General features: G+C 38.9%; 1 protein-coding gene across 3 annotated transcripts in view; it reads left to right on the top strand.

The window, feature by feature from the left end:
• The window catches only part of LOC131694772 (centaurin-gamma-1A-like), a 53,008-nt gene extending 39,795 nt beyond the window's left edge, over nucleotides 1–13,213 (top strand). For 2 of the 3 annotated variants that reach the window (XM_058983273.1, XM_058983271.1), the window contains exons 4-8: nucleotides 9,407–10,702; nucleotides 10,765–11,004; nucleotides 11,064–11,181; nucleotides 11,297–11,654; nucleotides 11,715–13,213. In XM_058983273.1, the coding sequence (XP_058839256.1) occupies nucleotides 9,407–10,702; nucleotides 10,765–11,004; nucleotides 11,064–11,181; nucleotides 11,297–11,654; nucleotides 11,715–11,978 (2,276 nt within the window). In that variant the 3' untranslated portion in view covers nucleotides 11,979–13,213. Of the gene's footprint in view, nucleotides 1–9,223; nucleotides 9,346–9,406; nucleotides 10,703–10,764; nucleotides 11,005–11,063; nucleotides 11,182–11,296; nucleotides 11,655–11,714 lie in introns of those variants that run through there. The other variant, XM_058983272.1, reaches the window with a different exon arrangement.
• Nucleotides 13,214–13,435: the final 222 nt, after the last annotated feature.

The following is a 13,435-nucleotide window of genomic DNA, read 5'->3' as shown; positions in this document are numbered from 1 at the left end:
GGCAGTGCTATATGTCTAATAGAAACGGAGAAAAAGGGATTCCGCCAACTTACCCCAACCGCCAACTAGCCTCGGGCTCCCCTACTGATATTGGGTTATTTATTGAGATAAATGGTTGGTTTTAATAAATCACGATCACACGCAAATGAAATTGAAAAAAATTCGCTCTCGTAACCTTCAATGAAGTAGCCAATTCCTAATATGCTCATTAGAAGCCCAATTAGTACGTTTTAAGATTGTGTATAACATACTGAATTCTTAAAATATGGAATACATGCGTAATTGAAGATAAATTTGGACCTGAAAATAAATTAAAAAATATGTACGTTATATCGAGGAAAAATGTACGTTATATCGAATGACGCCATATCGAGGGTACGTTATATCGAGGGTACGTTGTATCAAAGATTACCTGTAAAATTATCTGGATTTTGAAAAAAAATCTCTAGACCCTATAAGTTGGTGATGCAAATTTGTAAAAATAACTACAACTAAATTTGGTTTATGAGTGGTAAAAATTGCAAAGAAAAAAATGAAACGAATAAACTGTTAATCAGGTAATAACCAGTAATTAATTAACCTTAATTTCTTTTTGAATTTCCGATCCAGCTCGATTTTTCTTTATATTTTCACCAATCTCGTTGGAAATACATCAAGCATTACGAAGACTGACGTTTTCTAACGGGTGGTACCAAATATATTTTCAAAACAGTTTTTATTACGAAATAAATGTGTGTGTGTGTGAACCGTGTTTCTATTAATATAAAATCCATTAATAGCCCCAAACTCTGGGCCTTATAAAGGGTTAAAATTCATTTTTCAAATATTTTTAAGGAAGAAAAACTATCAAAAGAGAAAAAAATATAAATCGAGAATTGTACGCAAACCGAACCTATAAAAGAAAACCAGCATACGACCACAGATCCCAGCCGATCTTCACTAATGTCACTCCCGCTTGAAACAAAACTGAGACAGGGTCCAACCCGTCAATCTGTCGCATTTCCGAGTTTAATGTCGTTTTCGATTGAAAACCTAGAAACTAACACAGGTTAGTTGCTTCAAACAAACGTTTTTAATGGAACTGAGTTGGGTTCTCGCAAATAGCGGCGGTGTGAAAATATATTTCAGGGTAGAACCCAACCCGGTTTTCAGTTCAGTGGCGCATAACCGAGGTTCGAAACTGGCTTCAAACAAAAAGTTTGACAGCAGTTAGGTCCAAAACTGACTTAGTTTCTGTCTCAAGTGAATACGGACGGGGCGGGGGTCCGGACCCCCAAGACCCTCCCCCTGGATCGTGCACGACACAGTGCACGATAGATAGCAGATTTTTGCAAAACCTCCAATAACTATTTTAAAGTTTGTCATAGAAAATCATGAAGTTTGATACCTATATTGTTAGGCGCCGGACGAAACAGTAATTGTCCAGAATTTGAGATCCCCGAGGATGTCGGGAACTGACCTCAAGATGGACAGTGCACCCCAAAAGACCTTTAAAGGTCATTGCAACAGGTTGTCTCTGAAAAAAGTAGTTAGATAGCCATTAGGCTATAATTATGATTATATCCTTTCAGAACCGTAGCGTGGACTTCTGTAGCCCTTGGCGGAGTCTCAATTTATTTATTTATTTATTTATTTCAAGTCGTCAATCAGATGTAGACCGGTTTCTTACAATAAGCATAAGCATAAGCATAAGCATAAGAGATCGCCCGTGGTTGCTACTCCGTTATTGACCAGAACCAATTGAGATTGTAAAATGTTGATTGGAACAACATGCTTGGGAATAGCACGATGAGCCACATTGTACAATCTATATTGATCCTTGCATGCTGATCAATACCGACGCCGGCCACGTCCGAATGCAGATCTTCTGGGGAAGGAAGGAATGTTAGTCCGATACATGTTGCTGCTAGAGACCGAGGAATCCTCTGCATCTCCACATGTATCACGGGAAGGGGATATTTGTTAGTAAGTGTGCCGGTAGCGTTATCATGTGAAAATTGCTCTGGGCAGCCGGCTGCCGAGAATTTGGGAGATTTATCATTTGTTGCATTAATGCGATTGGTTAAATATGCAAATTAAACTCCGGATAGCCGTCTATGAGGAGTATTGCTTATATTTTAATAAATCGATATCGTTCAACTTTTCATCACGCTGCGAATGTTTTGTGTATTCTGCCGTGTCTGTGTAAAGTTTTCCCGGCGATCGTTTGAATAAAATTCCGAATCTAAGTAGTAGAGTGGTATCGTAGTAAGAGGAACTGTTACTAATCTTGAATTGCAACAATAAAGTGCCGGTTCTAAACAATCATTACCGCGCGCGATTTATTTATTGTTATGCTAATTATTGGTTATACTGAGTACTAGATAAGTGTAAAAAATGAGATAGTTGAAAGAATTACAGTTGTGAAAGATGATGATGATATTCTATATATATAGAATTTCTTTTAAGTTTAAGAAGACATGGGAGTGTCTTACTTCACCCTCCGACATGTTAAAAAGGCAAAACGGATTGCAGCTTCCTTGCAAACTACAAAACAGTTGTACGCGAAATCCCGTTCCCCACTCCTTCAAAGAACCACGAAGTTGCCAATGCACAAAATAGATGCAACGCGGCACCATGAACCGGCGCTCGCACGTTCAACGTAGAACCCAACCCGGTTTCCAGTTCAGTGGCGCATAACCGAGGTTCGAAACTGGCTTCAAACAAAAGTTTTGACAGCAGTTAGGTCCGAACCCCCAAGACCCTCCCCCTGGATCGTGCACAACACTGTGCACGATAGATAGCAGATTTTTGCAAAACCTCCAATAACTATTTTAAAGTTTGTCATAGAAAATCATGAAGTTTGATACCTATATTGTTAGGCACCGGACGAAACAGTTATTGTCCAGAATTTGAGATCCCCGAGGATGTCGGGAACTGACCTCAGTGCACCCCAAAAGACCTTTAAAGGTCATTGCAATAGGTTGTCTCTGAAAAAAGTAGTTAGATAGCTATCCCGATCAGAACGACATAACAGAAAGCTATCAAATTTATATCTCATGTTGATGTTTATTACTCACTGTGTTATTTTTGTGATATCCCTATCAGCAAGGCAAGCAAACTTATATCAAGATTATATCTTCTGGTGATATCATTGAACTGCTAATATGATTTTAATGTACGCATATAACAATGATGTTATAATATATTACATATTCTTTCACAATTATCTTTGAACGCTAACTGTACACTGTAAAGCGGGCAAATGACTAGTTGGTTAAAGCCCCAATAAACAAACCAATCGATCAACTGTGAATGATTGTTATATTACATAAATGACCGTCTTTTTGCTAATACGCTGAAACCTCCTTTTATGCGTATTTATTCAACTTTTTAAAGCAAATTTTTGAAGTTTTTATTGATTTCCTTTTATTTGCGTTTTCCACATGGACATTCAAAGCTCCACGATTTTGAGAATAGATAAGTTTTAGATGCAAGTGGTCGGAAAACTTGAAAATAAGGTGTTTAACCCACTTGGTTGCATTTTGATTAAGAGATTACCTATTTTCTGAGACACTCATCTGACACGCAACTTCGAATATGTGACTTATGATTTCAATGTTGAAACTTTTATTCAAAAAGTTTTGGAATCGCAAAATTATCAAAAGCTATTCTACCCATGATCGCATAGTTGTCCCGTTTTCTATGGGATTTCCTATCTTTATGGGACTGATATGCGATCATGGGCAGTATTCTAAAGAATATAATTTTCGCATAAAACTTATTTTAAAAAAGATGCAGGAAGTATCAAGCACACCAAATGAAATAAAGAAACGCGGATTAAAATAAAAAAGCATTTTTAAAACTATTTGTTATGGTTTAGTCAAATGATTCTATAAATAATTTTAATTAATTGTGCATATTGCGAAAACGAATTTTCAGAACTCAAAAAACTGTTTGATATATACTGATTTCCACAATACCGTTATGAATTTTGAGGATCTACGAGGATCTTCAGTCCGATTTCTCCAATTTATGCGGGGTTTTCATAAACAACCGAAACATGTCCAGTTTGTGGGTATCTGATTTTGTGCGTTCTCCGAATTACCAAAGTATTTTTTTTATTTAAACTCCCACATAAAAATTTTTGAGTTTGAGATTGTTGTATCTTTTCATTCCACCTAAGACAGTTTGACATTTACAATGAACTGACAATTCCTTTGAATGCGCATATGTACTAACGTTTCTGTTGTATTCGATGGTGCTTCGTTCGTCTTAAAAAAACATCGAACTAACAAATTTTCGTAATAATCAAGATACTTGATTCATTATGTAGAAAGTTAAAAAAAGGAATAATACGACCTGTTCAAATTGTTGAAAGATTAATATTTGTGAGTATGCTGCATAAAGCTATCAATATTTCAAAATGGCCTAGAAATCTCTGAATAAATACGCATCCCAGCTGGTATTATTGTTTGCTGTTACAATTTAAATATGTGTTTTAGATAGTGCTTGAAATAGCTTAAAACTTTAATGTAAACAAAGTATTGAATAATTTACTCCTTAAAACTAAATAAAATTTAGAAAAGAAAATGTATTTTAGAAAACATGAAATATTCTAAAATTCATAACAACGAAGAATCCTCAACAATTTCTCAAATTTTATGATTATCTGTTATAATATTCTCAGTTGACAGATTGAACTATTGTAAAAAATTGTATTTCTGCGAATTTATTAGATGTGAGATAATTGTACTGGTTTACTTAATCTTCCCCATACTAAAAATGCTAATAACAAAACCCCAAAAGCGACTTTACTTGAAATCTCAAAATGCAAGCCTCAAAACTCTGTATTTGTTTCATTGAATCTATTCGGAATCATAAGTAACATTTGTCGTATTCTCCGTAAAATAATGTAGGTAAATTATCCGCTAAATGTTACCATATCGCATCGACATTATTTCTAAAAATCGTGTAAATCAGGTTAACGTGCAAGAGAAACGCCGAAGCGCACTATTTAGATTCTAAAAATAGCCCCACTTTCCTAATCTGAAAAGATATTATAAAGCTATTCAGTCTGTCGTAATATAGGCAGTTGTAGTCGTGAGCAAAACTGTATGAAAACAAAGCGTATTATACAAGGAAAACAAACAGTCCTTAGGCTTTGGCAAAGTTCAATGTGTGCGTTCTGGAAACATCTTCTGCATCTATAATCGTTTTGCCCTTGACAGATGCGTGGAATATTATGCTAACATTAAACATCAGTCGAAAACAACGTCGTTGGTTCATACAGGAAACTTTCCCATCAAACTCGGAATACCCAGGTTCAAAGCGGCAATATCGACAAATAATAATCTGCGTGTCCATATAATCACTATAAAAATCAGCCAGCATGTATGCAATCATTTGGCAATGCTATAAAAGCTTTTGCTGCATGAAGCTTTTTGCTCCCAAGCAAAAAGTGCCCTAATGTATGCTTTATTTTTCTCGTATTCTATTTTTAGACGCGCACGCTAAAATCGTTGATGTTATACAATAAGTAATACACGCTATATTGGGTTTAATTATGCTATCTCACGTTGTTATGATCGTGTTATATTGCTATCAACGTTTGTTATAAATGTGATATTCGTAGAGAATTTTTTGTTAGAATTTTTGTTACTTTAACACCTAACGGTTTCTACTTTATAACAAAATTTGATAGGATTTTTTTCGTAACAAAATATCAGCATGAGTTATAATTGTGTTATTTCCTTCTGATCGGGATTAGGCTATAATTATGATTATATCCTTTCAGAACCGTAGCGTGGACTTCTGTAGCCCTTGGCGGAGTCTCAATTTAGTGCCCCTTCAGTGTTAACATTGGCTTTGATTTTCTGTTCGTCTTTCGAACAATATTCAATTGTGTGCTTAGAAATGGTACTTACATTTATTATTTATTTTTGCTTTATTTATAAAGCAACTAAAGATATCAGCGTCCCTTGTAGACGTCCTCCAGGTATATTATTTCTTCAAAATCTGAACAGATTTTATTTTCAAAGTATGTAGGACTTTTACAATAAAACACGCAAACCTATTTTGAGAAAATTTTCCGATTGTTATGCAAAAAATTAAAATTATCAGTCGATATCAGGTTCTCTAACAGAGAAACTAAAGTGTTACTAAATTAAACAAGATAAGTTCACTGCAGATTTGTCTGTAATATCATTCTAAGTCAGGTGTTTGAAGGCAACCGATGGAGCATGTTTTCCGAAAGACGTGCGTGTAGATTAGTTCACTGAGCAGACGATTCATTAGAAAATTTAAGCTGCCTCTATCATACAACAACGTTGGTGAAAACAGTTGACACTACGTATTTAAAGGTGGCTTAATCTCGAAACCAATATTCAGTCGTGGCAAATATGTCGAAATGTGATATCCTGTCCAAATGAAGTAAATGGCATTACTGACGGCAGATGTTTAATGAAGTACTACGTCGTCTACATGTCCATCCACATAGTTGAGATCGACAATGTGGTCACCGATTCGAGTTGGTCATGCGTGTGATGAAGGGCTTGGCCGTTTGCTGGTCCTCTTTCTCCACTGAGTGAAGATTTTGAATGGCAATCGCACAGGACGGGACAAAATTCTGTGTCTCTTCAAGCTCGTATCCGGTGACTTGCTTGGCTAATTAAAACGGGACACTCCTCCACGGTACAAACAGCCGAAAAGGCAGACGCTCCTTCGAGATGGTTTGCACTAAACACAAGAAAATGGGCCTTATAGCAATAAGGACCGATGTGGCAAGTGCGCAAAGAATCGTGGAGACGATATCCCTTAACCCTCCGGAAGTCGCGCTTATGGCCCACTGACCGAGCAGCCGCCGGTGTCCTAAGACGATTTCGCTAGATTTTCAGACCATCGTGTGCTCAGTGCACTCGCGCGACTGCCGGAAGGTTAAAGGACTCTCTAACCACTTTTTTAGAGAAATATTAAAGAGAGCTTCCCCACTCACTACCACAAACCATGCTCGGGAAAAGTGTGGCTATGACGTTCCCCATGTGTTACTGCCCATAAAAACTATAGGCGGATAAAACTCCTTGTAAAGGGTACAATTTGTCTTTTAAGAGACACAAAATATCATAACTTGAGGAAGCGCTGACGTCGAAGTCGAAGAAACCAGCTTAAAAATCTGAGATCAAACAAGCAGTTTTCATCTCTTCCAGGAACACCAAAAATCCCAAATGGCTCAACATTTCATCCAGTGATTCAACTAAGTGTAGGACTAGTAGGGCACCGGAAATTTTGTGATATTGCGGAGATCCTCCCGGCACCGTAGCGAACTCTTCTGATGCCCTCGGTGGAATCTCAGTTTTGCGACCTTTGGTGTTTATGTCGACTTTCTTTTTCAGTTCGACTTTCAAACATTAATTTAGAAAGTGCTTGGAAATGACACACTTATGATATGACTCACTTGTTTGATAAAACACATTTTTGCGCCCCACGGTGGCCACCCCGGCCAACCGCATGCTACGGGCCTGTATCCTTGACCTGATATACAGTCCTGTACTAACAGATTTTCGTAACTAATAAAACAGAAAATTACAAATCAAAATTTAAAAAATTGGGTTAGACTATTTTCGAACCAGTTTCTACTACCTACCTTAGAAACATAGCTGAATGATTTTTTTTTGGTTCAAATTTGAATGGTGTGTAATATCTATAATCATACTAGGCAAATTTAATTAATTGTTGCTAAATTGATAACGTTTAATCAGGTAAACGTTTACGTGAAAGGAAGTTGGTGTTATTTGTACCCTAACTGTCCCAATGACCCACTGGAATAACTGGAAGCCATGTAAACATTTTCCATTATTTCTATTGGTGAGTTAAATTAGAATTTCATAAGAGTCTAATAAGCCAGAGGTAAGTCGAGTCATTCAAAAATGACTGAATGGCATCGGTTTTAATTTTTTCTTTCGCTCTAGCCGACGCGGCTCAAAACTTATCTCTGATTAAGTTTTAGATTTCTAATAACATTACTAGAATTAAGCCATGTATTAGTTTAAACACAAAACAGTAGTGTTTAATGTCATTAGCTTGGCACTACATTTATTGTGTAGAATATTTTAAGTCGTTTTCGGCGATAAAAGAAACTTTTTAGTTTTAACATTATATTTGAGTGTTTATACATGCAGTTGAAAGGATATTTTCGAATCTGAAGAAGTTCATAGTTTTCAACATTTCCAGGGGTTTCGAAAAAATAATCATTTATTTCATTTTACTGTTTGGCATCAACACCATGGATTCAAAAATTTAAATACAAGTATTCAGTTCCAATAATTTTACTTCAATGAAAAAAACTGGATCAAAAGAGATGAAGGTGATATTGCAGGATTGCATTAAATTAAATTCCCTACACTATCTATATCTATAAAGTTAACTACAACGTTGATATAACATCATATATTCTTCGTCAAATATATCAGCTGTACAAGCTCAAAAGAGAAACCAATCGAACTGCACAGTTTTCAACTGTGCATAAAGTTTCGAAGCTCACTTGTACCAGTTACCAGACGCAATCGCTTTTCTGTGCTTTGTTCCCTATGTGCTCCTTCTAACAAGCTGTAAATACTAAGATAGTTGGCCAGGAGACCTATACTACACTCAGAGGAGCGATAGAAAGTCTGCTGCAAGCTAAGAAACAGTAAAGTGAACTGGCTAATAAAAGGTTTTTTTTCTCAATAATTCTATTACTCTATCTCGTATTATCACACAAAATTAATTGAATGATATTACCAATTCACGAAACAATTCCTACACCATTTTCATCGTCTGGGTTAGAAAGTGCAATGGCTGAAACTCGTATAACTTTTGCCCATGTTAAATCTTATAGGATTCAGTAAGCTTTTCGGTTTGCACCCTCACTAGCAGGGACTCATACCGTTCAGCAAAAATAGCGCAAAATGAAAGGCGGGTCCTTGCTGATTTTGGTCGCTTTGGGCTTTCATCCTTATACCTTTGATGCCTACGTCTCGCATACATGCAAACAGCGCACGCAGACGTCCCTCTGGCGACGGTCCCGTTAAACAACAGCAACCCTTGCGCAAAGCACACGAATAAATAAATAAAAATGAATGAAGGAAAATCTGGTACATAAGTGGGGGAACGATGCACATAAACAAAACAACCGACCGTGTATAATTTCGTAGAACGTAGAAGCAGCAGCAGCATCAGAGGCAAGTAAAAGCTGTTCCTTTTTGCGTACATTGAATTGAGGAAAGGAGAAGAAACCTGATTGTACTTTGCTGCGCTTTGTTTGGTTATGTTTTCAGTGTTTGGATCGAGTATTTTTGCCATCGGAAATGCCTTTCTATCGAAGATATTGTAATAATGCATGATATTTTAGGTTAAATAATATACTAATCAGAGCTTTCTTTACTTTCAGCCTGTCAGAAGATTGTCCAGCAGCGTCTATCAACCGGTTCGAACATCACACCAACCAATTCGAGACCAACGACGCCACAAGGCACCCGGCTTGGTGTGGCCAGTTTTCATGCGTCCGTTCCTAGCCCAACGAATGGCTTTTCGTCTTCAACTGGAAGTCCGGCAAGTGGTTTAACGTTAAGTAGTTCCTCACCAAGCCACCACAACAACCCACACCAACAACAACAGCAGCAGCAACAAAACCAACAGGGCAATATGACGCTTCCCCATCGGCACCACGTTCTCTCCGCTTCAAGTCACCACATTCCGATTAAGCTTAGCTCGGAAATGCTGGCCAGCGAGACGGGTCATCTTATTGCCCAGCGAGAGTCGCACCCTCCGCTAAAGTGGGGTACAATCTCCCACGGAACTTCCCAGCAGACACTGTTGGCATTGACCAATGAGAATAATAACATTGCTAAGTTTATACCACCAGCTCAGCCCGTGTCTTGTGACAGTTTGCAACCACTGGGATTAATTCCGGGTAAAGATTCAGGAGGAGGAAGCAATGGTGCCGGAAAGGATAAGGAACTTCCAACACCAACTTCAACGCCAACCACTTCACGGAAAAGTCGGCGAAGATCGAATCTTTTTATTCCTTCGTCGTCAAAGAAGGAGCAACAGGACAAAATTAAGAATGGTGAACTTGGAAGTGGTCGAGCGATTCCCATCAAGCAAGGATATTTGTACAAACGAAGCAGCAAATCGCTGAACAAGGAATGGAAAAAGAAATACGTGACACTCTGTGACGATGGACGGTTAACTTATCATCCATCGCTGCACGATTACATGGATGATGTTCATGGAAAGGAGGTGTCCCTGCAATATGTTACCGTGAAGGTCCCGGGCCAAAAACCTCGTGGCTCAAAGTCGATCATCACCAACAGTGCCCTGACGGGAGCGAATCTGCCACCCCCAGCAGCAATGAATGGCAAATCAAGTGGACCTACGAGTGGATCCCAGGGTGGTAGCAGCAACAGTAACGGGCTGACGGAAGGCATCGGTGGTTTGTCCCTGGCTAAGGATCGAAAGCTGACGGAGAAAGTGCTTTTGACTGCGTTCGATACCCTGCGGGAACCGGTCAAGTCTAACTCGCAAACGAGCGGCGATGAGGGAATCGTTATCAGTAACAGCAATTCGCAAAGTTTCATCGGATCGGATGGCAATACTAGCAAGTTGGATGCTCAGACGCCGAATGTGAAGAAGCGACATCGGCGGATGAAGAGCAGCGGCGTGGGGAAGAACAATGAGTATGAGGGTAAGTTCGAATCTTGAAAATGTGAAACAATGCAGAAAAATTAACAATTTAAATTTTTACAGACTCCGACGGGTTCGAGTTCTACATCGTGTCATTAGATAACAAGCAGTGGCACTTTGAGGCTTCTAACTCGGAGGAACGGGACGAATGGGTATCGGTGATTGAACAGGAGATCTTCAAGTCATTGCAGGGCATTGAATCGTCGAAATCTAAACCGCTGAACCCGAGTGATATCGCTTCGATGCAGTCGATTCGAAGCCGCGTTCCGGGTAATGGGTACTGCGTAGATTGTGATTCGCCAAGTGAGTGTTTCTATCAAAAAAAAATGTTTCTATGACACTAATCGGATTTGCTTTTATAGATCCTGAATGGGCTAGTTTAAATCTGGGAGTTCTGATGTGCATCGAGTGTTCCGGAGTACATCGAAATCTCGGTTCGCATATCAGTAAAGTGCGGTCACTTGGACTGGATGAATGGCCGTAAGTATTTTTGGTTTTTATTTCGACTGATTTTGAAAATATGTTGTAGTCTACAAAGACTATTTATTAGACTCAGGTGGAACGTATCAGATCAATAATAATTTCTCTTTCATAGTCCCGGTCATCTCAGCGTGATGCTCGCCATCGGCAACAGCTTAGCGAACTCAGTCTGGGAGTCGAACACCCGCGGACGGGTGAAGCCCACCCCCGCCAGTTCCCGAGAGGAAAAGGAAGCTTGGATCCGCAACAAGTATGAGGCTAAAGAATTCCTACCCGCCTTCAACCCATCGCCAGCGATCGGTCAACAACTGCGCGAAGCAGTGGTCCGATCGGATATGAAAGCCATCATCATCCTGTTGGCGAATGCTTCCCAGGAGCATATCAACTCGACCGTCAGCAGCAGGGATCTGCGAACGCCGCTGCACCTAGCCTGCGCCATTGGTAACCTAGCGATTTCGCAGCTGTTAATCTGGGTAGGTTTCCCAAACTCTAAAAGTAAATCAAACAGCATGCTAACGAGTCTTACCTTACAGCACCACGCTAACCTGAAGCACATCGACCACGAGGGCCGATCCTGTTTGACGTACGCCAAAGCGGCCAACTCGCTGGCCGCGGCACGTCAAGCTAGCAATACTCCGCACCACGTCAATGTGGAAACGACGGCCGCACTGGTGGAATTGCTGACCAGTTTAGGCTGCACTGATCCCGCTCCGTTCACGGCTAGCGGCACGTTACCCCGGCGAAGGGAAACCATCGATCAGGGAACATTCGAGAAATTTTCCTCGAATATAATCTAGAGTCGTCGAAACGAATGATCTGCAAGTGAAACACAACAAATCTAGACTTAAATTATATACGTTCAAAAACATTGTGATCCCTCTATTTAAACTGAAATTCATCAGTAGCAGAACGAGCGAAACTAGTAGCAAAACACAGATGAGAGCGGTAGTATTGGTTTTATTTATCCTTTGTCGAAGGCAAAATCATTTAACGAGTAGATGAGAGAACTATAGTTAACTATTGTTTAAGTTGTAACGGCTGAAACCTAGCGATGCAAGCACGACCCGCTTGTAAGATACCTGATTCACAAAAAATGGAAATTTTGTTTTTTATGTCTAGGTCTATGTACTCTATGTCTATTAATTTTATCCTTTGAAGATCCCGTGTAAAAAGTTCCCGTATAATAACCGCCGAAGCGGTTTGTCTGTACATTTGATTAGCCCCTTCTTAGCTTTACAACCGATGTACGTTTTTAAATCATAAAGTTAGAACAAATGCACCATTTACTTAAAGAAAAACGATCACCATTCAGTACACTGTTGATTTAATCACTATTCCCATTTTTTTGTTTTATTTTAGATTCAATTATCTGTTACTTTAGATTGTATCACAGTTTTAACTCCTTTATTACACGAACAACACTCAATTCCTATAATAAACTGCTCGTTCCATTATACTTACTATGATATCAATAAATCAAGCTCATTTCATCAACTACCCCCCAAAGAATGCCAAATTGTAGCATGCAGAAAAACTTTAACAAAACACTAACCTGCTAAGAAATCTGCAAATTATGTTCAACTACTTTTCTAGAAAAGCGTATACAGTTAGGGATCATGCAGATCTGTAGTTGATTAAATCACAGAAAACAAACCGTAGCATCAGTAGAATATTGGTGGTAGAGCGCGACGATTCGGCATTTGAATGCATAAACCAAAAGCAACTAAATCGATATGATAGAAAACACTAGAATCCCTGTTATAACGAACGTAAATCTCTGCTAATAGTAATATAACGCCTGTCAAAAGAACTAGATAATGATAGAACAGCAGCGGTATCTAACCCCGGATTGATTCCTGAACCTACCACCACCCGCTTATTATGACCCATCAAGGCACAGACTCCCGCCCGGTAGCATTAATAGGATAGTGAAGCAACAACAGTTACAAACTAAAGTAGTAAGGAGAAATGAACAGGTGGGCGAGAATGCGATGGCTGGAAATAAACGAAAATCGTTCCGATAGTATGTCAAGTAGGATTTCGAAATGGTTATACACTAGTTTGAAGAAATATCCTTTCTTTTTAATTGATGGGATCTGCAGCATTACCCAAATAGCTTTCGCCCAAAGTTTATTATTGCGAACGGAACATTTACCTGATTGTCATAAACCTTAACGCACTCATGGCTCAAACATCTCGTAAAATTGAATGTACGACCTATTTATTTGGATAACCAAAACAAATTCAATAATGT

The sequence above is a fragment of the Topomyia yanbarensis genome, unplaced genomic scaffold, assembly GCF_030247195.1.
Source record: "Topomyia yanbarensis strain Yona2022 unplaced genomic scaffold, ASM3024719v1 HiC_scaffold_146, whole genome shotgun sequence".
NCBI classification, from domain to species: Eukaryota; Metazoa; Arthropoda; class Insecta; order Diptera; family Culicidae; genus Topomyia; species Topomyia yanbarensis.
Note: the sequence above shows the minus strand (reverse complement) of the source record. Positions and strands in the feature narration are given on the sequence as shown.